General features: G+C 31.4%; 5 protein-coding genes across 14 annotated transcripts in view; 1 reads left to right on the forward strand and 4 right to left on the reverse strand.

Annotated features, from left to right (window-relative positions):
* The window catches only part of LOC125827363 (tubulin beta-2 chain), a 461890-nt gene that overhangs the window by 391936 nt on the left and 46779 nt on the right, over nt 1-23175 (forward strand). The window contains exon 1 of one of the 10 annotated variants that reach the window (XM_049506671.1): nt 4551-4555. The exons of 7 other annotated variants lie outside the window; for them this stretch is intronic. The gene's annotated coding sequence lies outside the window, so the exon portion shown is untranslated. Of the gene's footprint in view, nt 1-4550; nt 4556-4974; nt 4980-22148; nt 22154-23175 lie in introns of those variants that run through there. 2 more of the 10 variants (XM_049506672.1, XM_049506669.1) reach the window with 2 other exon arrangements.
* Nucleotides 1-23175, reverse strand: part of LOC125827362 (GDP-Man:Man(3)GlcNAc(2)-PP-Dol alpha-1,2-mannosyltransferase) — a 267662-nt gene that overhangs the window by 54267 nt on the left and 190220 nt on the right. The window lies entirely within an intron of this gene.
* On the reverse strand, nt 9484-12220 carry LOC125827355 (laccase-4-like). Its single transcript, XM_049506662.1, has 6 exons — nt 12126-12220; nt 11888-12039; nt 11328-11572; nt 11120-11248; nt 9978-10904; nt 9484-9850 (listed from the first exon to the last, which is right to left on the reverse strand). Exons 1-6 carry the CDS (start codon nt 12210-12212, stop codon nt 9720-9722), a joined length of 1671 nt encoding a protein of 556 aa, XP_049362619.1. The 5' UTR covers nt 12213-12220; the 3' UTR covers nt 9484-9719.
* Nucleotides 16930-18309, reverse strand: LOC125827463 (jasmonate-induced oxygenase 2-like). Its single transcript, XM_049506778.1, has 2 exons — nt 18043-18309; nt 16930-17040 (listed from the first exon to the last, which is right to left on the reverse strand). The coding sequence occupies exons 1-2, from the start codon at nt 18307-18309 to the stop codon at nt 16930-16932; spliced, it is 378 nt and encodes a 125-aa protein (XP_049362735.1).
* Nucleotides 18430-21337, reverse strand: LOC125827420 (2-oxoglutarate-dependent dioxygenase 11-like). Its single transcript, XM_049506733.1, has 2 exons — nt 21052-21337; nt 18430-18692 (listed from the first exon to the last, which is right to left on the reverse strand). The coding sequence occupies exons 1-2, from the start codon at nt 21268-21270 to the stop codon at nt 18468-18470; spliced, it is 444 nt and encodes a 147-aa protein (XP_049362690.1). The 5' UTR covers nt 21271-21337; the 3' UTR covers nt 18430-18467.

Consider the following 23175-nt stretch of genomic DNA (forward strand, 5'->3'; position numbering starts at 1 on the left):
TTTACCCCTCTAACTTTGGTGTTCTTTGAATCTGTTCATGGAAAAGTGTGTTAATTTCGCGATTTATTTTCATCAGCCTAAGTTTTAGTAACAGAGTTGCTTGGTATGGTATGCTAGCGGGCGAGGTAGAGGATATCTCATAAAAGTAATCGAGTTGCGCTGAATCTGGCCCTGGACACATCATTGATAACTTAATGGTTAGTCAGTGGAGATGTAGAACATAACATTGGGTTCACGCGAACCACAAACTTTTGCATAGTCGTATTTTTATTATTATTAAGAAATTCATGAAATATGTATAAATACGTGACTATAAACACAATTATTATTGTATATTAACTTGAAATTGCTGCGAGAGTGGGTGATTAGTGGAATTGTTTTTAATAATTTAAGATCTAATGATTAGAGAGCACAAAAGAGGAGCTTTAGCAACAGTTAAGGATAGGAAAACACTATTTTGTAGTACTATTTTGTCTACCACCAACCAAAATAGCCACCAGCACCACCTTCTTGTGATTGAAATCATTAAATGATTATTCAAATTTGTTCTTTTTATGAAATGATTTTTCAACGACTTACAAATCATAAGGGGTCAAATGAAAAGTTGATTTCTTTGTTCTGTTGTGCTGTTACTGTTAATTTCACGTTCTCTTCTACCTCATTATTATGCCACTTTTTTCTATTGGTGTTCTCCATTTTGGTGGCATTACAGTCATAATTTGCTGTTGGAAGTATCAATAAAACCTTAGTGCAAACTATATATAGGTCCCCCACCCCACAAAGCCAAGGACCATTTTATTTTAAATTTTATAGTAATTGTGTCAAGTAACTTGCGCGTACCTTATAATACATAAATATGCTCCTTAATTTGGCTTCATTTGGTAACAATGTCCTTCAATTTTGAGTGTGCACAAGTAGACACTTAAATTTGTATAAAATTGAACAAATAGACACATTTGTCCTATGTGGCGTCCTTCATGACAATTTTGCGTCCTATGTGGCATACTATGTGTATTATGTCACGTAGAATGCGTGTGTCTACTTGTTCAATTTTATACAAGTTAAGTGTCTACTTGTACATATCCAAAGTTATAAGGCATAGATGTCAATTGAAACCAAGTTAAATACATATTTATGTATTATTCCATTATTTTATTAGATATCTATTATCTTCTGGTTTTTATAACACGGATATCAAATAACTCTGCTAGAAATTACTTATGTGGCGTCTTTAATCTCCATTGAAATTTGAGACTCTGATATCTATCTTGATTGTTGTTTTACATAATTTATTGATTACTATGTCACACCCTCGAATGTGAGGGAAAGAATATATTTCAAAGCAACATTACCATTCATAGAAACTTTTCCAGTAAATACTATACTGGCCCACTCCTTTCTTAAAGCAGAACCTCTTGCAAGTTGCAGAGGAAAGCATTTTGCCACTTTATTCTAACTAGATATATAGTCCTCTTTAAGTATATTAAGACCATATATATTTATATATCTTGTCCCACAACCCCATTGGCTTGGTGTTTTCATATTCTTACCTTTTTTTACAACAAGATTCTTGATACCTTTCTTCAAATTGATTAAAGAAATAATGTAGACGGTCTACGTCACATTTCTTGGGTGCGCCCTTCTCTGAACCCTATGTGAACGTGGAATGCTTTGTGCACTGAACTGCCTTTCTTTTTATTATTATTAAATCAAGCACTTGTACATTTTGGCCATAATATCATTTAGCTAAAATAACAGTAACAAGAAAGAAAACTAAAAGTGGACCAGTTTCCTTTGGGACAAAAAAGATTGCTCTATTCTGCTTCTTTTTAGGCCCACAGGTTTATGAAATTAAAAAAGATCCCTTCAAGCTTTTGATACACAAATCAAATGGAATGAAGAAAGAAGACAGAAAGTGGAGGATGTTACATTATATTTTCATCAGCAGTCAAAAGTATTACATATATAGTTTGCACATTTGAGTTATAAACAAATGGATTATAATTAAAGAAAATGCATACAGATAGAAGGTGTAATGACCTGATTTCCATCGTTATGGAAAAGTCAATGGGGCAGGAAAACTTTTTCGTAGTAATTGAATTTTCCCAACCTAGTCCAGATTTGGACGAAATCGGAGTCTTTAAGATGTAGGGAAATCTGGTAACAAATGAGAGATCTATTAATGAATTTGATTACATGAGTGGATAGTTAATACGTTAAGGATTTCGTGTGACTTTACGGAATTGAATTTGGGTGAGTAGAACTCCCAAAACTGATCTTAGCGTGAACGAGTTTTTTCTGAGTGTCGTGGGATGATGGTGTGTTGTGAAATGAGGATTTTGGAATTCTCAAATAGCTCTCTGTTTCATTCCAGCCGCTTTGGCGCTGGAATTCGCCGCTCTGGCGGGGCCACTACCATGGGATGTGGGCCGTTGTGGCGGGCTCGACGCGACTTAAGGTCGTTAATAAATCCCTAAACGACCTTATTATGCATTTTTCGACTTTTAGAGATAAAGAACGAACCCCAGGCGACTCCTACTCATTTTTCACCATTCTTGAGGCTAAATGTAAGCTTTTCACTCCCTGAATCCGTTTTTCGATCCATAGAACGTAATGGAATGGGTGAATATTGATGGGAGAGTGTTTTGTTATAGATTCTATGGTGGAAACAACCCCAATTTGGATAGTTGGGATCATGGGTTTGATCTAGGGTTCATAGAATTGTTAGTAATTTGGGTAATTAGTGATTATTTATTGATTTCCGTATTATATTTGATTATTTGTAGACCAAGAACAAGCAGAATGAATCCGGAAAGGGAAGAATCAAGTTTCTTAGGGATTCAAGCTTAGATTTGAGGTAGGTGATGGTTGTGATTCTATGATTGTGTGATATATGTTTGTTCTTGCTTCATTATGATGCATGTATGTATGCAAATGTTGCATTGTTGATCACACTAATTGTATGAGTATGAACGAATAATTGTATGCCATAAATCACTTCTTGATTGTATGATTATTGAGAATATACTTGTGATTGTGATTGTGGTGTGTTGAATGGATCGGTTGCCATGTTCGACATAACTAACTGGGATCGGTTGCCATGTTCCGACATACATATGAGATCGGTTGCCACATTCCGACATAAACATTGGATCGGATACCACATTCTGGTATGATAACAGTTTGGGTGTGGGTTCCATGAGAGGACCATTGAATTGGGTTCCGTGAGAGGACTATTGGATTGTGTTGTGTATTTACTTGTGATGATTACGTTCATATCTAATGATGATTGATATTGGAAGACTGTATGTTGCTCTAAATTGATATAACTGTGATATGTGAGAATCGTGAAGTTGTTCATTGTTCATATATGTTGATGATATTGTAAATGTTCGATATGTGCATGTGATTATATTGTTGTATTCACTAATGTATGTTACACTTATTGAGATAGCCGCGTGATCCTACCAGTACACTGTGGTTGTGTACTGATACTGCACTTGCTCTTTCTTTGTTGAGTACAGGGCATCTTCAGGTGGCTTTTGATAGACCTCAGCTAGGTGACTATTGAGTGTGACCGGATTCAAGGGTGAGTCATATCTTTCAGGCTGCCATGAGTCTCTCTTGTTTAAGTCCACTCTTTTCGAACTCAGATTATTGTTTAAGGTGTTGTTAGTTTCGGGGTTGTACCCCTTGTTCTTAGACTTGTTGTTAGTAGAGTTTTGGTACATTGACTTTCAGGTTCTAGGGGTTGTTCTTCCGCATTAGTTTGGTTAGTTAATTGTTTAAGCCTTGGAGTTTATGGGGACTCAATTTTTATAGTTATTTAAACCTGCTTTTGTATCTTTAAATGTCTTAGTTTTCATAAAATTTGTTTGTTTGGGTTATAGTAATGGTTCTCCTACCAGAGGGTTTGTGTAGGTGTCAATCACGACGGTCTGGATCGTGACAGAAGGATTCTGGGGGACTTATATATTAATGGTATATCTAACAAATCAAATATAAAATACGTTGTTACTAAAATTATTAAAGATTATCTACAAATTGATCTTCGTTGGTTGATAAATTTAATTTTTTTAATATTTTTTATACCGACCTCCGAAAGTTGATATTCATTATTTATTTATTTTAGTTTTAACAAACAAAAACTGACCTCTGGATGTCTGCATATTAAAGCTATTAGTTTTAAGACAATATCAACTTTTGATGTCGCTATTCAAATAGTTTTTATTTTAATTAGTAAAATCGATATCAAGAGGTCGGTATATTAAATATATATATTCTTTAAAATATCGACATCTTAAAGTCGGTATATTAATACTTATTTTTTTAAAATAAAAATACCCATATACATATATATGAAATATGTAGGTCAGAAATTTATTTTCATACTTATATTTTAAATCTAAATATCCTTGGCAAAATTTCTAACTTTGCCATGGTAATATCAAGTATATTTTTTTTAATATTTTATCTTTCAATCTATATATATCTATATAAAGCTGGATAATATGGTATAGCTCATTGGCTAGTATTATTATTTCTCTATTTTCTCATAATTTTGAATTTTTTTCTTCAATTTATGTTAAAAAGTTTTTATAAATACTCTCTTTCTTTATTATTAGCATTTATTGCAGTTAATGAATAATTCCAATACTATTTAACAATTATTTAATTGAAGAAATTACGTGTTATATTAATAAGGACAGGGAGTAATTTTACCATGTTATAATAAGGAAATGGAGTAATTTTACTTAGCCGTTACATTTGGAAGGAAAAGTTATTTTAAATAAATGCAATAAATCTCTCTCTCTCTCTCTCTCTCTCTCTCTCTCTCTCTCTCTCTCTCTCTCTATATATATATATATATATATATATATATATATATATATATATATATATATATATATAAAGCTGGATAATAAGTCCGCTAATGTGGCATAGCTCATTGGCCAATATTATTATTTCTCTATTTTCTCAGAATTTTGAATTTTTTTCTTCAATTTCTATTAAAAAGTTTTTATAAAAACTTACTCTCTTTCTTTATTATTAGCATTTATTGCGGTTAATGAATGATTCCAATACTATTTAACAATTATTTAATTGAAGAAATTACGTGTTATATTAATAAGGAAAGGGAGTAATTTTACCATGTTATTAATAAGGAAAGGGAGTAACTTTACCGTGTTATTAATAAGGAAAGGGAGTAATTTTACTTAGCTGTTACATTTGGAAGGAAAAGTTATTTTAAATAAATGCAATAAATGCTACTAATAAAGAAAGAGAGTAATTTTTTATAAAAACTTTTTAACAGAAATTGTTGGTATTATATTACAAAATAATTGGAATTAACTATATATTTAAAATTTAAAATTAAATTAGCAGTAACACAAACGTTAGCACTACGTTTTAATTTTTTTAAAAAGACGTTAGCATTATATTTTAATTTTTTAAAAAAAACGTTAGCACTAATTGCAACACTTCATTTATTTTTTAATAATTGCAACATTAATGATTATATTTAATTTTTAATAGCTATTTAAACTCTGTTAATCATCAATATTTTTCTAAGCATATTCTCCCCATAACTAATTAAATTCATCTACTTATTGTTCCTTTGAGAAATAAGAGGCTATTCCTCAAGACTTGAAGTACATAATCATTCTTTATTCCATTAATACTTTTCCTGTTCTCTGTGATTTCTCTTCTTTTTTAAAAAAAAAATACCACAAACTATAGATGTTAAAAATAGTGGAGTGATATTCAGCCGAAAGTATATATTTATATTACATTATTACTTTATATTTTATGCATAATTATATTGTTACCTCATTTTTTTAGTGTTTTGAGCTTATTATAAATTTTATGTGTACAAAAAATGTGTCGAACGAACATGATCGAAAAGAGGAGATTTTTTCTCCTTTTGAAGCAAAGGTATAAAGATTGAAGGATGACTACGTCTTCACCTTGTGAGAAACATATGCGAAGAAAAAAATAAGAGATTTAAAGTCGATCAGGCTCGCCATTGGTGTTCCCAAGTACAAGCCAAGAAGGATTATCTCAATGAGTTTGGATTAGTTATTTGATTCCTAATGAAGTTTTATTGTTTTATTCTTAGTGAAAGAAATTTTCAGAAAATAAATATTTTGTACTATCTAATAAAAGAAATAAACCTACTACTATTAGAATCACATACAAAAATTCGTATTTGAAAATGAAATCTTATTATATATTTTTCGCTTTTTAAAGAAGATATAATAATAAAAAGAATAGTTCATCTATATTTCATGAATATTTATAAAAAAAATTTAATTCAAAAACATGAAGAGTTTCATCATATTTGTTTGACAAAATTTGTATTTTAAAAAATCTTTACTAAATTGATTAATATACCGCGCGAAGCGTGACTATGTTTTCTAGTTACTTAATAAATTTGAATGATTAAGAATTGTACTAAAATAGAATTGGATTAAAAGAATTAACAATGGGGTTAATCTTCTTAATCAACCCTATTAAATTATATTTTAAAAATTATCGTCCATTTAAGAACGAAGCTTTTTAGCCCATTGCAAGTAAATCAGACAAGCTGTGAAGCTTGATCGAGTTCGATTCAACCAGCTTATAGGCTAAATAAAATATTTATAATTAAAAAATATCAAAATTAAAAGGGAGAAAGGAACTTAAAATAACAAGAAGAGGAGCTCAAACTCAAAATTTCATCATATTATAAAGGCCAAAATCTTAAAATTCAAACACAAAGTTATGTTAAATTATAATTATAAAATTAAAAATAAGCAAATTACAGAATCCTAATTGTCTTTTTTTTTTCTGAAAATAACTATAAAATATTATCATAGATAAACAAAAATGTACGCCTAATTAAGAGCACCTCGTAGGAACTAGTTACAAAATGCTTTATGTGACTGTCGAAAGTGTATTAGGCATCATTTTGTTTGCGATATTAGAATCTTAATTATTCAGATTCAGTCTATTAAGTGTGTAATATTTTTAAGAACTTTTTATAATCATGTTAAGTATTTTAAGTTACTTTGTTAATCATGGTGATCTATACTACTTTTGACGTTGCAATCAGTGTCATATAATTTGTTTTTACTTTCTTGATGACTCAAACTCACAATTTTAGACAGAAAGAAAATAGTTTGAAGAATACGGTCTTTCAAAAATATGATGTATTATGGACAATGTCAGAATTAATAAGGCAAATAAAACACTACCTAACTAATTACTACAAGTAGAATTCCTGTCAATTTAAGAGTTACAATACAAATTTATTACTAATATAAGAATGGGGATATTCGTAACAAAGTTAGTGAAACATAGCCCATCAACTGTTTCTTCTACATCAAGCTCGTATTCGTATACTTCCAGACACCATTTATTGCTTGTGATTAAATAGGTTTAGACTTAGGGTGTGTTTGTTCATAAGTGATATTCCACATTAATTACCCCGACTCCTCTTCACCTCATTCCCCCCTCCCCCAACTCCCAACCACACTAGTAGCCAAGTCATGGTTTTAATTTATATTATAAGATGGTTTAAAATTGGAGATGAATTATATGATTATCATGAGCTCGCATATGTTCCTTCGTCAAAATTATGGATAAATTTGTGTCAAACTATAATGAGAGAGTTGTGATTTGCATATATTTGAGATACCAGATATGTGATCAAGATATATATGAGTGTGGCGAGAGATGAGAGGGAGGCAAGCGAGAATTGTTTATGTATCCCAGCTACATGAGAGTCCACTTGAATTTAATGTATCTAGAACAAATTACACCTAATTATAACCCCATGTATCTGAACGCACCAAAATCTTGTAAGATTCGTAATATTGTAAATATCGTATATCTAAGTAATTTGTTCCTAAACTAGTGGAATTTCTGTGAGTTACCCTTCAATTTAACCCCTCGTCCTCCAACCTAGGTTCGCCCTGGCCCCATGCCAATGCTCACCCCCATCCTATCCTCGACCCCTTTCTCATGGTATCTGAAAAGATTATATACATTTATAAATAATTTTAAGACAATACTTATTTTTACTTGTTATTTACCAATCACTAAAACATAAGTAAAAAAACTACATTTATTTTTCACGAAAACATTTTTCTTTATATAACATTTTTAGTTCATGTCAAACACACCTTTAATATGAGTATGTGTTGCTTAACATTAAGGGGAGGTAAATACGTGAGTTAAACACTTGTTTGGTCCACAGTCAATTGTAAAATATTTGAGTAAAGTTTGTAGTGGTCCTATTAAATTAGAGTAGTAGGTTAAGTAGGTCTGATCGTCAATTCTCAATAAATAACCTTTTTTTTTATCATGCATTTTCCCAATTCTAACCTACCAAGTAAATGAGTAAAAGAGTCATGAATATTAGCCATAACAAGTCCACAAAATTATTTTCTACTAACAAAAAACCAACTTCTTCATCTATTTGGAGTACTTTTCAAAGTTCTTCATCTTCTTCTGGATTTTCTCCAGTGAGTTTTTTGAAGGATATAGGTACTAAGGTGGGCAGTGCACTAAATTTCTTTTCGAAATCGAATTACACAAAAAGGAATAATTCACGTAAAGTAGTCTCATCAACAAGCTTGGCCAGGTCGAGTTCTTATCATTCACAAACATTTGATTCTCAAAGAGTTGAAGCTATTGAGGATTGCATCCACTTCTTGAATTTGAATTCATCATCTAATTCACTCCAGAGATCCAATTCCATTTCATAAGGTTGTGATGGGGTGATAGAGGGGTTCGACAGAATTCAATAGCTTATGGCTAGATGATTGATGATTCTATATATATGTGTACGTTAAGATATACACTTAACATATAAAAAGAAAACATATTTTAGTCTAGAATCCATAAAGTTAAAATCTTGAATCTCTGAGTAAGTATACTATCCTTTTTAGATGCTCGAATTCAAGCTTTGGCAATACATTCAATTATTTAGTATTATGAATTTTAATTTGCATAAATTGTAATTTGTATCTATTATTTCTTCAAACAGTTTACTGCTACATCTTGTGTTAGTTGTTCTATTTTTCATGTTCTACTTGATTATTAGCTATCATCTATATGAATTTTATTCTTCCATTGTGCCGCCTCCTTTTTTTGGGAGATCTTTCATTGTGCCTTATCTTTAGCTAAGTTGACATTAATTTGGAGGATTTATTTGTAAGGCTTTCGATATAACTTCCTTTCATGTGATTTCAGATCTAGCTCATCTACTTTTAACACCTTCATTATAGTTTCACACCTACGGACCAGAGTTTCTACACCACTTACTTTCCCTTAACTAGTCATAATGATTATTGACTCCAACTTGCTCGGAATTAAGGTGTAGTTGTTGCTGTCATTACAAACTAGTCAGAATTGGTCTACCTTTTACACAAAGGCCTCGATGTGGATAATTTCGTTTAGCTAAGCAATCGTCATAACAGAGAAAGAGATGGAAAAACAAAGATTATCAAACTTTCTATTTGAAACCGTTAAAAGAATGTATACTTACAAACTTCATATTATCATTACTCAAATTTGCTTGAGCAAAACTTTTCCAGTTTCACTCAAGAAATGAATACAAACAATTTGACAAAGAAAAAAACTACTCGAATGAAGTGTTGAATGAAGACACATAATTACTAATAAACTCTTTTTTCTTCACTTTCAGCCTTTGCCGTGTTCCTACATTCAAAATTTTAGCATTTTGGAAGATCCTTTGGAGGGGGCAAAAGTGACTCATTAGGACCTTTGCCATTATCTACGAGGAATGCCATCTTCAATCCCCACGTCGTGTGAATCTCTAAATGGCAATGCATAAACCAAACTCCTGAAATTTCATAAGATGCTTCGTGAATTTAAGTTATATACACTGACAGTATAAAAAAAAGTTGTACTATTGGTGCAATTTAACTAATGTAACATGTAGTTACTTTCATTTTTTCTATAGTACATACCCGGATTGTCAGCGCGGAATCTTATAGCTACCCATCCTCCTGAAGGCACTCCAATTGTATTCCTCTCAACAGGATCAACAAGATTAAAATTGTTAGGATCTGTTTTTGGATTAAAATTTCCTATCCCTTTACCAACGGCGAAGAAATTGAACCCGTGCAAATGGATTGGATGATTTTCAGGGGATATAATTCCAGTATCCTGCAAAACTAGCTGAACTGTCGCGTTATAAGGCAATCGATAAACCTTAGTCCCACTCATCGTAGCCAAATTTGTTGGTGGTGTCCCCGTATAGTTGAATTTAAAAGGCGGATTTTGAGGAAAATCAGTCGTATAAACTCCTTTGATGCCAAAGAAATGTGCTTGTAAAATAGCTACTGTTGGCATGACAAACGTAACATTGTTTATACTAGCAACAACTCTGCTTCCATTCCCCTGTTTACAACTAGAACAGGGGTTAACTCCTAACCCCACGGTGAAAAACAACGAATGATCGACCTTTTTTGGTACTTTAGCAGGGTATTTTTTCGAGTTAAGGCTTCGAAGAGAGTCAATAAAATTGTTAGCTACAGGGGTTGCGTTTTTAGGCGGAGTGTTAGTCAGGGTAGTAATAGAACTAGCCAGAGTGCCCGAATAATGTAACGTGGCTGTTGCAGTCACGTTATCGACTGCAATAGGTGCGTCCATGAAGGGAGATGCAGCAACCATGTATTTCCCTGAACCTTTATCAGCTGTGACAATTACATTTGTGGTTTGGCCTGGTGCAATTATAATTGTGTCTGTTTTAAAGGGTTTAACATAGGTAGCGTCTACTTCGACCACAGTCATTTTATGACCTGCAATTTTGAAGAAGAGTTCTTCATTGAGTGCAGCGTTGATTACTCGTAACATATAGGATTTTCCAGGATCAACACTCAATGTGTATCCACCTGCATATTCAAAAATCAAAAGTTACTATATCACGTGAGCACCTAAAGGGTCTTTCAAGGTGTCTAAAACCACTTAGCTACAACACATTTTTTCTATCAAGGGTGTCCAGAATATGTTATTTAATCACTTCATGTATCATTTTACTTAATTGGACACCCTGACTATAACATAGCTACGCCCCTTGGTCAGTGTATAGACTAGTTATATGTATTACCTTGGGATGGACAATGTGAAATGGCTCCAGGATGACCATTAATTGTGTGAGCATCAGAAACATTAGGGGCTAATCCTGATTTAATGGCTTGATTAATCACAGCTTCAGTATCAGATTTCCACCACTCAGCTGCATTAAACCATTAAAATAATTAATTTAATCTCATTTTTGTAACAAAGTGTTCATGTGGAGTAATTTATGTTTTTACCTAGAACAACAACAGCTTCATGGTCAGGTTTTGGAAATGGATATGGCACACCAAGTTTAGGCAAAATGACAATGGCACCATGCATAGTGGCCCTTAGCCATAGAATATGAGCATGCCAAAAGAGTGTACCCCTTTGACCAGTGATGGTAAAGTTGTACACATAATTTTGACCTGGCTGAATTGGACATTGTGTGATATATGCTGGTCCATCTGACCAACCTGTTCTAAGTTGTCTCACACCATGCCTATCACACACCAAATCATGAAAACATTGTGTAAAAAGAATGAACCAACTAGTGTATCAGAAATATTTATACAATCACGTCACTTAAGGGTTCAATTGAATCTCCCTTGACATACTGAAAAATTCTAGTGCAATAATAAAGGTGGTTCAAAAATTACTTTAGATCGATCACATGCTCAAATCATAGGTGTGACATTATTGTCATCGCGGTAAATATATGCAATAAACATTACTTGGTGATAAAATTGTGACTAACATTGCTATAATTGATTAAACTATAGTATTTATGTAAGAATATGTGTATATAATTACATACCAATGGATAGAGACATTATATTTGACATGGTTAACAACATTGACGAGCACATTGTCACCTTCCCTAGCATAGATTGTTGGTCCTGGGAATTTGCCATTAACAGTGGCAATGGGCTTGCTAGAGCACAGCCGAGTCGTAGTCTTCATCATCACCTGTGTTAAACCAACCATCATATCGTATATTAGTTACTATAACAAGTTAAATTATACTGATAATGCTTTTTTTTAATAATACTTACATTAAAGTTGTAACGTCGAATCCGGCATTCAACGAAAGCTGGAAAGAGGCATGCAAACAAGAACAAAATACGAAGCCAAGATTCCATTTTTCTTTTGTTTTGTCTCTTTTTAACTAATATTAAGAAATATTGGTTTTTCTTTTCAGTTGTGAATTGTGATAGATGTTTTTTAGGCTTGTTGTATATATAGGTGAAAAGGTCCTTTAAAATTTAATTAAAATTTGCTGCTGAGTCGTTTTTCTTTAGTTGGTGATGACATGGATATTGGGGTCCCTCTCTAAGGTAATAATCATAATAACAAACTTTCATTCAAATTCAATAAAATAAAATAGTAAAAAATGTAGCAACAAACTTTCATTAGGTACGTAATTCTTCCCCCAATTATTTCTTGCATGTTACATAAAGTACAAACTCTGTGGACCACTATATGATTTTGCAAGTTAAGCTATTTTCCTGTGAGGGAATGGAAGGCGGGTGTGGTAGGTATTCTTTCATTTTTAATTAGTACATTTTGAATGAAAGCATGTTTTATCTTAACTTCCATTGGTGACAAGCACGGGGTCTGGGTTGGTCGATACGTCGAACGGAAAATTTTAAAATGTTGCTTCTTGACTGATGTAGAAGGCTCATATTTGTTATCGTATCCACCACATAATTTACATTCTCAGACAGGCTGACTTTAATGTCTATAGTCAGAAGCTCTTATAACAAGTGGAGTATGTAGTTTTAAGTATGGAGTCGTTTTTAACTGGAAATGTTTTTACTCCTAAAGTGACTGAACATGCATAAATCCAAGTTACTCAAACACCAAGTGAGAAATCAAAAGTTAAAGGTGTGAGAAAATTAATTAATTCATTCATTTTTTCGATTTGATTATATAATATCTAATGACTGTCAAAATCCATATGATTCTTGTGTTTCTTCATGTCCCCACATGCAACAAAATTAGTTAAGCTCTTCAATTAACTTCCACTAACTTTTAATGTCGATGTCAAAAAAGTAAGTGACAAAAAACAATTTTGAAAGGTATTTAAACATTTCCCTTTATTTTTAAAAAAAAATTGTTTGGTGGATTGATTTTTTGGTAAGTTTTTTTAAAATGAGATTTTATTCATATTTGGAAAATTGTTTGTTTAACATATAATTTCAATTTCTAAAATATCATTTCTCAACTTCAACTTCGAAAACTATTTTTTCCTAATCTCAACTTAACCTATATCCAAACACCTACTTAGTGCATGACTCCTTGGTTAAAAAAAATTATTTACTGACTTTATGATACTTGGGCAACGTGCAGTAACTTTGTTAAAAAAAATCTATTTTCAGCATATTATATTAAAGGGAAAAGGTTAAAAAAGTCCTTAACGTATTAGAAATCGTTCAAAAATGTCCTCCTTCCACACCTATTAGATCAAACTTGCCCTTTCTTTCACCTATGTCAAAAATGCCCTCAATCCACCTATTAGATAAAAAATGCCCTTAATCTATTAGAATGGTTCAAATTTGCTCTTTCATATACCTATTAGATTAAAAAAATCCCTTAACATAATAGAAATGACTCAAAAATATTTCCTAATTCTAATTATACATGTCAATTATTTTTTTACTGTACGTTGACAATTATTTAGTTTTCTTTTGATTCGTTTTTTTAAAAATAAATTCTTGCTTGTTTGTCTAAATATTTTTCTTACCTAATAAATGTATTTTCTCTAAATAAAATATATGAATTAACGTGTGAATTAACCTGAATGTATGTTGTATAAAAATATTGTCTTAGTCACGGAGAAAGAGGAATTTCATTATGTATATGCCCATAGTAAGATAATTATTGTTCAATTTTTTTCTGAGTGTATATACAGTATCACTTAACATAATTGATACAAAAATCTCAGTAATGTTAAAAGACTAAAATTGTTAGATAATTAAAAAATAGAAGTAAAATAAATTTTAAATTGAGTTTTAATTTATTTAAATTTGAAGGCTAAAAAGAATTTTTAAGAATGTTTCAATATTATAAAAATATTATATTTATTATTAAAATATATTAAGATCGCACAAAATGCGGGCATATTAAATAGTATTTATTAGTTGATAGTCATATTTTTAGGTAAAAGGTGGGTAAATTTGAACTATTTCTAATAGGTTAAGGGCATTTTTTACCCAATAGGTGGAAGGAAGATATTTTTGAACCATTTTTATACGTTAAGGGCATTTTTTATCCAATAAAGGATGACCTTTCTAAACCATTTCTGAAATGAAAAAAAAAAAGATGTGAAAATAAATAAAACAAAACAAAAAGGGAAATTGAAAGAAAAGAAAAACACCTAAAGTAAGGTGGTTTATTCTCGCTGTTGGTCCTATAAAACTTTCCCCCTTTTTAGTCTTTTTTTGCTTTCTAGAATTAATAACAAGATTTTTTTAAAAATGAATCAAAAGAGAGATTTGAATCAGAAACTTTCCTTTAGTAAATTTTTGAGAGTATTATAGTAGCTATTATCAGAATATAAAAAAAAAACATATTAGTTCTTCATTTTTCTTTGGTTGCCACATTTATATTTTGCACACTCTTGAAAAAAAAAATTAAAATAAATTATTCTTATTTTTTAATCCCAATTTTGTTACTTTACTCTTGTTTTCCATTTTATTAATCTCCTCTCATGTTTATTAGCATAAGGAGTAAAAATAATAATTAAAAGGAATCAACTCTCTTATTTGTCAAAGATCACATTTTTAGTAAACGAAATGGAAATAGTAGTTAGTTATTTGAAATACAACAACTTAAGAAATGCTATTCTCGTATGATATTAAGTTATATCACTGTTAGTATAAAAAAAATTCCTACATCATCAAATTATCTTTACTTATTGAAATAGGTAATCCGTATATCTTACACATAATTATCGAGCTTATTATATATATATATATATATATATATATTAACTGACCTAAAATAAATAAACTAAACTCTGTGTCCCCACCCCTACCACTTTCCCAAGGAGGAGTTATTTCACCAAACTTGGATGAAAATTATGTAGGAGTAATTATTAGAAAAAAGAAGGGGAAAAAATTGAGAGAGAAATTCGATTCTTTGTTTTTATATTTTGCGTATGTAGGAGAAGTAATCATAATATTGCATAACTTGTTTATAGGATAATAGGTAATATACCAACCAATATTGAGTTAATTGGTTTCTGTGTTATTTAATGTTTGCTATATGGAAGACATTATATTACATTGTTTCAAAGCTAAGATTAACCTAATCATCCTCCTCTCTCCCCAACCAATTCCAATAAAGAAAATTATAAACGATAAATTAAATTAAAAGAGAAAATTCAAAAGGAAATAAAGGAATATATTTATGTACTATGGAGTTGTTAATTACTCACCACTCTTTATTGACAAAATTTTCTCTAAAGCAGTGTCCTTATTTAAATGAGTGAAAAAAGATCAAATCAGAGGATCCGGCTCCTCTCCATTTTCCCCAAGTTCATGCTTGGATGTGAGACACATGACATAGGTAAGAATTAATAGCCAAAATTTGATTGATTAAAATAAGATTCTAATTATAATTTAGATAATTAATATTTCATAAAAATAGTAATGTCACAATCATACAAATATATTATCTTGTCCATAAATATATTATAAAAAAAATTCTCTTTTTTTCTATTTTTTTTTTCTCTACGAGTATTTACATTCTGTTTTTTTTTTATTGAGTTAGTGTTAGATTGCAATTTTGATCTTTCTCTTTAAAATTGGTTATCAAATGTAATTAATAGCAAAAATACTCGCACGAAAAAAATAATAGAAAAATAGAAAATATTTAACATATTTAGGACAAAAACAGATGATAATACTAGCAGGAAAAAAATTAGAAAAAAGAGATTTTTTTTTATAATATATTTATGAAAAAGATAATATATATATATATGACATTACTATTTTTATGAAATATTAATTATCTAAATTATAATTAAAATTTTATTATAATCAATCAAATCTTAGCAATTAATTTTTACCTATGTCATGTGCCTCACATCCAAGCAAGAACTTGGGGAAATTGGAGTGGAGCCAGATCCCAAATCAGAGTAACAATGTCATATTTGGAAAAAACTACTGGGATTATATTTAATAAAAAATAATTCAAGAACAACAATAGTTCGTCTCGATAACTTTTTTCATTTTAGAACTTAATCAACAATAGCTTAAGTTTTCTTAGAAGTAAGGCGGAATGTTTTATGCTTGACTCAGTTTGTCACCTAGATCCTTCTACTCATGATCTCTCTTTACCTCATATGAGTCTAGGTAGACAGAGTTACCTAATACATGTTGTTGGTAGGAGATAACAAGTATATTGTGAAATTAGTCAAGGTGCGTGAAAGCTGACTCGAACAGCAATCAAAAAGTAAATATCAGTAGAAATTTGTCCATTCTGTTTTTGGTTATTTAACTACACTTTTTAGATTGTTTGGACGCAGCAATCTTCACTTTTGTTTCATTTGAATCATTAACAAAGACTCGAAGAAATGAACTGTTCATGTGTGTGCGTTACCAGTTATTGTTTCTTCCTTCTTCTAGTTAGAGAAGTATTCTGTTCTTTCGGCAAAGCAACTTTCAGTTCATCCTGTTTCGTAATATTGTGCAATAACAACAACAATAAATATACCCAGTGTAGTCTCACAAGTGAGGTCTAGGGAGGTTGGGGTGTACGCACACCTTACTCCTATCTTTGATACATATTGTGCATTTAGTATATTTTGTAAATGAATAACAATAGGTTCTAGATCAAACTGTTGTCTTGCTCCTATTCAACAGCTACATCTGGCATAATGAAAATAGCAAGGGTATTTCTTTCTCGTTCTGCATTCGTCAACACCCTGTGCACGGGGCTCTTAAAGATGCCATTGCTCATTATCTGCAAGGAACAAAATTTTTCTGAAAATTTTACTTGTTGTACAACATTTTGTTGGAAAATAATTATAGATGGTAACGCTAAAGAAGAACATTTAATCAACAACCAGTTCAAGTTGACACGATTAATGGTAAAAGAAGAAAGAGAACTTTGGATAGGAAAATCAGGTTCGAGGCACGCTAAGGCACTGATTCAGAATAGACTTCCGTTGCCACCAGAGTGCAAATAGCAAAATGACATCCTACTCCTAAAATACAACGAACCACTCAGGAAATCATATAATGTACACTTATATAGAAGTCCCGCGAACTCTTATATCTCTTGATTGCTTTTATAGAATTTGGGAAAAAGGACGATAGACGTTTGAAGGAGATGAAATCATAAAGAGCCAAATAATGTTGATCTCAAGTACAGAGTGATCATACCTTTCATAACTTTTAACTTGGCTTCAGCGAATAACTATGCCCTCAAACTTTGAATGTGCACAAGTAGACACTTAAACTTGTATAAAATTGAATAAGTACACTCACGTGTCCAAACATGGCATAATACACATAGGACGCCACATAGGACACAAAATTTCCACGTAGGGTGCCATGTAGGACGAATGTGTCCATTTGTTTAATTTTATAAAAGTTTAATTGTCTACTTGTGCACATTCAAAGTTAATTAAAGGTCATAATTGTCAGTTGATGCCAAGTTAATGGTCATATTTATGTATTATGCCTAAATGGGGGTAAGAGAGGGGAAATAGGGGAGGGTATTACAAGGTGGAGAATCGCATTGTCACCAACAATGTAAAAGATCACGTAAACAACCAACTGAGCTAATAAGATTCCCTAGCGATCATACCTTGCAATGAAGAGATGTGTCCTAAAAAGGTTGGAATTGTCTCTTCATAAAAGAATTGTGTCTAACTAAAAGACACAATAAATTTTGAATCACTCAAAAACAAATCCAACACATTTGAAGCCATTCAGCATGATTTAGTTTACTCTTTCTTACCTCAACTTGATCTCCAACATTAATGAGTAAACCATACGGTACAACAGGCACTCTGAACCATTGATCATCTTTGAGAACCTGAAGCCCTTCAACTTCTTTGTCTTGCAACAGGATGGTAATAGCCGATGAATCAGCATGTTGTTTGACTCCGAGTACAACATCAGGCCTTGGACACAGAGGATAGAAGTTGAATCTTGCAATCATGTTTCCGCGTTCTCCACACTGGTCTAGAAAGCAGTTCTCCTCTACGTTCAATGACACTGCCATGGCCTTTAGGAGGGACTCCCTCAACAACTTCATATCCTTGATATATTTTTCAAAAACTGTCAAGTGCCAAGTAGTAATTTGTTAGCCCTGTGTATGTCTAACTTGTTCATTTCGGAGTAAAAGCAAAGGATGTACCTAAAACATTCAGGTTTTTGGGGTCAGAATTGGAGTTTTCTTATATCTTCAGGGAACACATTTAGATACAATCTATCGGACCAATCCAGCCTTTGATTATCTGTAAGAACTTTATCATTTCCATATCCTTCTATTTGATTAACTGTTCTGGCATATTTAAGCTTCTCTTCAGTTGGAAGAGCAAAAAACTGTTTGCTAATTTCGAGCACTTTGTCAAGAAATGAATCTTCTATTCCATGATTTATGACCTGAACTTCCAATATCATATGTTAGACTGATATTGTAAACAAGAGTGCAGAGAGCATATAGATTTGTGTTCATCCCCGTGATACCCTTTTTCTTTTACTGTTCTTAGCTGAAGCGGAGCTAACACTACAAATATAAGACATTACAGAAAAAATGCTTAAACTTGACCTTTATTACTTTGAGAGTGCACATCTAGATACTTCAACTTAGAATCAACTGGCAATTAAACACTTTAACTCGTTCCTATTGTCTCATGAATGTTGACGCTGATGTGACACATAAAATTTGAAGGTGTCTAGATAGTTATTTTGTAAGTTAGAGTGTTCAATTACATTAAAGACGAGTTGAGGTGTCTAGATGTGCATAATCAAAATTTGAGTATTTACTTGCCAATTGAGACCAAGTTTGAGTGTGCTCTTCATGTATTATGCCTAAATTTAACTTTGAAGATTATTAGTATTGAACTTATAGTAATGTTAAAATTATGGATTTGTATCTAATTTTTATTGAGATTTTAGTATAACCCGCTCAGCAACCCTCGAGCAAGTGGGGTGCGTATCTAGAGGGGGTTATGTGGGTTCCCCTCTCTAGATTATATATAGTAGTGTTATATTTTTAAAAAAATTATTTAAATATAGAGGTGTGAATAGAGGCAAACTCAGGATTGAAAGACGCCGGGGGCACTATTAAAGTCGAGTGTGAGTTAGTGAAGCAACGACACTTCATCGAAAAATATTGTCAAACAAGTATAAAATTGAGTGTATATATAAATATAAATTTAAAAAATCTAACATAATTCATTCTATGATTTGATGGTCTTGACCCTTAGTGTACACACTGAGATTGCTACTTCGAATCTCGCTTGAGGTTTTTTTATTAGGCCTTTATTGGAAAAGAAAAATTAAAATTGACAAAAGAACAGTCGAACTCGCAACCAGCGAGTTGCTAAGATTACTAACGACCAGGTGTTTGACCACTACACCAACTCATTTTATGTGTTTTCGGTTGCACATTGAGTTATATATTCCTTATTTCATAATATACGTGTATATAAAAAAAATTGAAGTGAACGGGTGCACGTGCACCACACTCTTGAGGGTGGTCCGCCTCTGGGTGTGAACCCATGTAAAAGTAGCATATAATAATACGATGATGATCGGGTGCATCTCTCTAAGCAAAGATAGAAATTTAAATCTTATATCTATCTTATTTTTGTTAGTAACACCCCTCCAAGTGGTTATCAACACTTATGGCGTTGATAACCACCCCTCCAAGTGGTTATCAACACTTATGGCGTTTCGATCAATTTTCTTTTATTTTTTTGCTTTAATCTTTCAAAATTTTCAAGTGTGTAACATTGGAAATTCCTAAAAAAAAAAATAGCACGGTTAAATTTTTATATAATTAAATCAAATGTATATATTAAAATTTAAAACTAGTAGTATTATATATGTTGGACCTATTATTTTTAAAATTTAATGATTCAGTGATAAGAACGTAAAGATCAAATCGATTAAATTTATATCTTTGATGCATCTTTTCGTAATAGTGCACTCCTCCCTTCGATATTTTGGATACGCCTCTGAGTGGGGAATGTTGGAGTGAACCAAAAAACAGTGGCGGACGAAGGAGCTTGGTCCCTCGAACAAATGGGGAATGTTAGAGTGAACTAAAGAGCCGGATCTAAGCATTGGCTAGGTAAGCGTCCAAAAAGCCTCTTGTGAACACCTCGTGTATTATTTTTCTACGTATATATAATGAACCCGTAGCCAAAGAGCTAGATTGGCCCCTCATTCTTCTAATGTAGGTGATTCTCTTTAATAGTGCTCTTCACCAACAAATCTAGTAAACATAATTTGGTTTTCCTTATTTTCATTCACAAGTTTATTTAGTTATTTGTGGAATTTTTTACCGGGTGTTCGAGTGAATACCTCCCTCTCTTCTAAATCATGGAGAAGGGAAAACCGGGAGGAGATTACAAGGTAAATTAAATCTTTAGAACCAATAAGTTGAAAATTCAGCTAAGTAAGCTATTATGATTTTCCTTACTTAACTTTCTTCCGTCACAAACTAAGTATGCCCTGTGTGTCTCAGTTTATATGACTCACTTTTACTTTTTAGTTTGTTTAAAAAAGAATGAGACATTTCTATATTAAATAACAATTTAACCTTTAAAATGTCAATTTTACCTTTAATGAAATGATTTATGGCTACACAAATATCTATCACTTATTTTAGACCACAAATTTCAAAAGTCTTTATTTCTAAAAATTCATGTCAAGTCAAATTAACTTATATAAAATGAAACAGGGGAAATTATTAAAAAAAGAAAGACCATTTCTAAGATTAGAAAAAACAGACCTGGATGCAGCCACAAGACTTGAGACCTGATTGAAGTTTGTTGAGCTCTTGTTGTCTGTCAGGGGATGTGAGAAGGATAAGATCAACTTGTGGCACAGCCAGCAGGAGAGGAGAGGTATTGATTGATCCTTGTGCATAAATATATTTTTCTGGAACTTCATTGTTATTTGCTAGTTCTAGTACTGACTTGAAAACTGTTTCTTGTTGAGTTTCAGCCATGGTTTTTATTGTTGTAAGAGGCAAATGTTAGCTTGTTGTACATCTTATTGTTTACTTCGTTTCTCAATATATGATATATCCATAGCTAGGTGGGGATTCATGGGTTCAGACAAATTCAATAGCTTTTGGTTAGACTTTGTTTGTATTAGAAAATAAATTAAATATATATGTATATTAACTTGTGAACTCTAACAAAATTGATTGATGGTTTAGTGGTAAGAAAGGAACTGTGAAAATGTTTTTCACGCTAGAGTTGTAAGTTCAAACCCCCCCCTCTCTTTTTTAAAAGAAAATTTGGAACCTACAAACTCTTAATCCTGACTCTGCATCTAGATATATCCCATGAAAATTCATACTCGTGAAGAGATGGGTGGTTTGGACTGTAACTGTAGGCCCTTGAAAATGAGTGTTTGGCATTGAAGTTTGGTATTCAAATTTGGAAAGAAGTTTGTTAACTTTTGTCATCTGCTAATAGTTTAGTTCAAAATGATCTTATATGGACGGTAGGGATATTTTTTAACTAAACTATTTTTTTTATGTATTTCTGCTTTTAAAATTATATTTAAGTAAAATGAGCATAAACATTATTTCAAAATAAAAGGCCTGTTTAATTATATTTTTTATAAAGAATATTTCGAATAATGTTAAATATAACTTTTAAAATAAAAATTAATTAGAAAACAAGTTATAAACTGTTTTCTAAATTTAAAATGTAACTTTCTGTTGAATTTAAAAATTTTATGATGCTTTTTCAAATAAAGTAAAAAATTATTGTAATAAAAATGAATAATTTGTATGGTCAAAGTCAAATGGATCCTTCTATACAAAACAACCAATTGGTCATAAAATTGGATTTTTCAATGGAGTGCTGCTCTATTTTCTCGGTGTGTTTATTTTATAGAAATTGTGGGGATAATACATAAGAAAACCCTCAAACTTTTTTTTTTTAATTCCTCTAAACTGATAGTATAATGGGCAACTTTCACATCTAGCAAACATAAAAATCATATTTATATGGTATAGCTATAGTTTGCATAATTGCACTCCATAACAAATTGTATGTTTGCTATGGAGCTTTTGATTTGTATAATTCGCTACAAACATCCAATTTTATACAAATTGTTCAGTTTTGTATAAATTCATTTATACATTGTAATTTGTATAATAAGATCTGTATTTATATAATTATAAGTGTATAGGACGAAAATATATGTATTTGTATTTATATATACACTTTTCTCTCGCTTTATACAAACACAAACACAAACGCATTTTATATCGAAATCTATAAAATGGCTAATTGTATACCGAAAATGGCTAATTGTATACCAAATCAGATGGCAAAAAAAAGAGATGTTTGCTGCGAATTACAATTAAAATAAGCTATGGCTATAGCATTTAATTTGAATTAATAGTTTGTTATTTCATACAATTTTCCGTATAAAGTACCAGTAGTATTAATATCACCTTTTGTGGGGAGAGGAAAAAAGAAAAGGCCCACATCACTCATCAGTTTATTAAAAATGTGTTCCCGAAAATCTAATAGTAATTTTTTACGCATCGTGTATTTTGCATTGAAAAATTCAGTAAATAAATAAGGTAAATGACTTGACTATGTGTTGTTGGTACAATGATAGATAAGAACCTTTTAAGTTTGCTGCCTTCTTGGTCCAGGGATGAATTTGATCACCGCGTCTTTATTTTGTGTGTTCCTATTATTTATTTTTTCAATTCGAGATACATCGAAGCCTACAAACTTCAAATCCTGAATATAGAGCACAACAAAAAAAAATGAAGGAGATAAAGCTCTTATGCTTCATTGTTTTTAGGCATAATACGTCAATATGTCATTTAACTTGATCTTATTTCACATTTATGCCCTTCAACTTTGGGTGTGCACAAATA

Source organism: Solanum verrucosum, unplaced genomic scaffold, assembly GCF_900185275.1.
Source record: "Solanum verrucosum unplaced genomic scaffold, falcon-dt-bn FXZP01000138.1, whole genome shotgun sequence".
Lineage (NCBI taxonomy): Eukaryota > Viridiplantae > Streptophyta > Magnoliopsida > Solanales > Solanaceae > Solanum > Solanum verrucosum.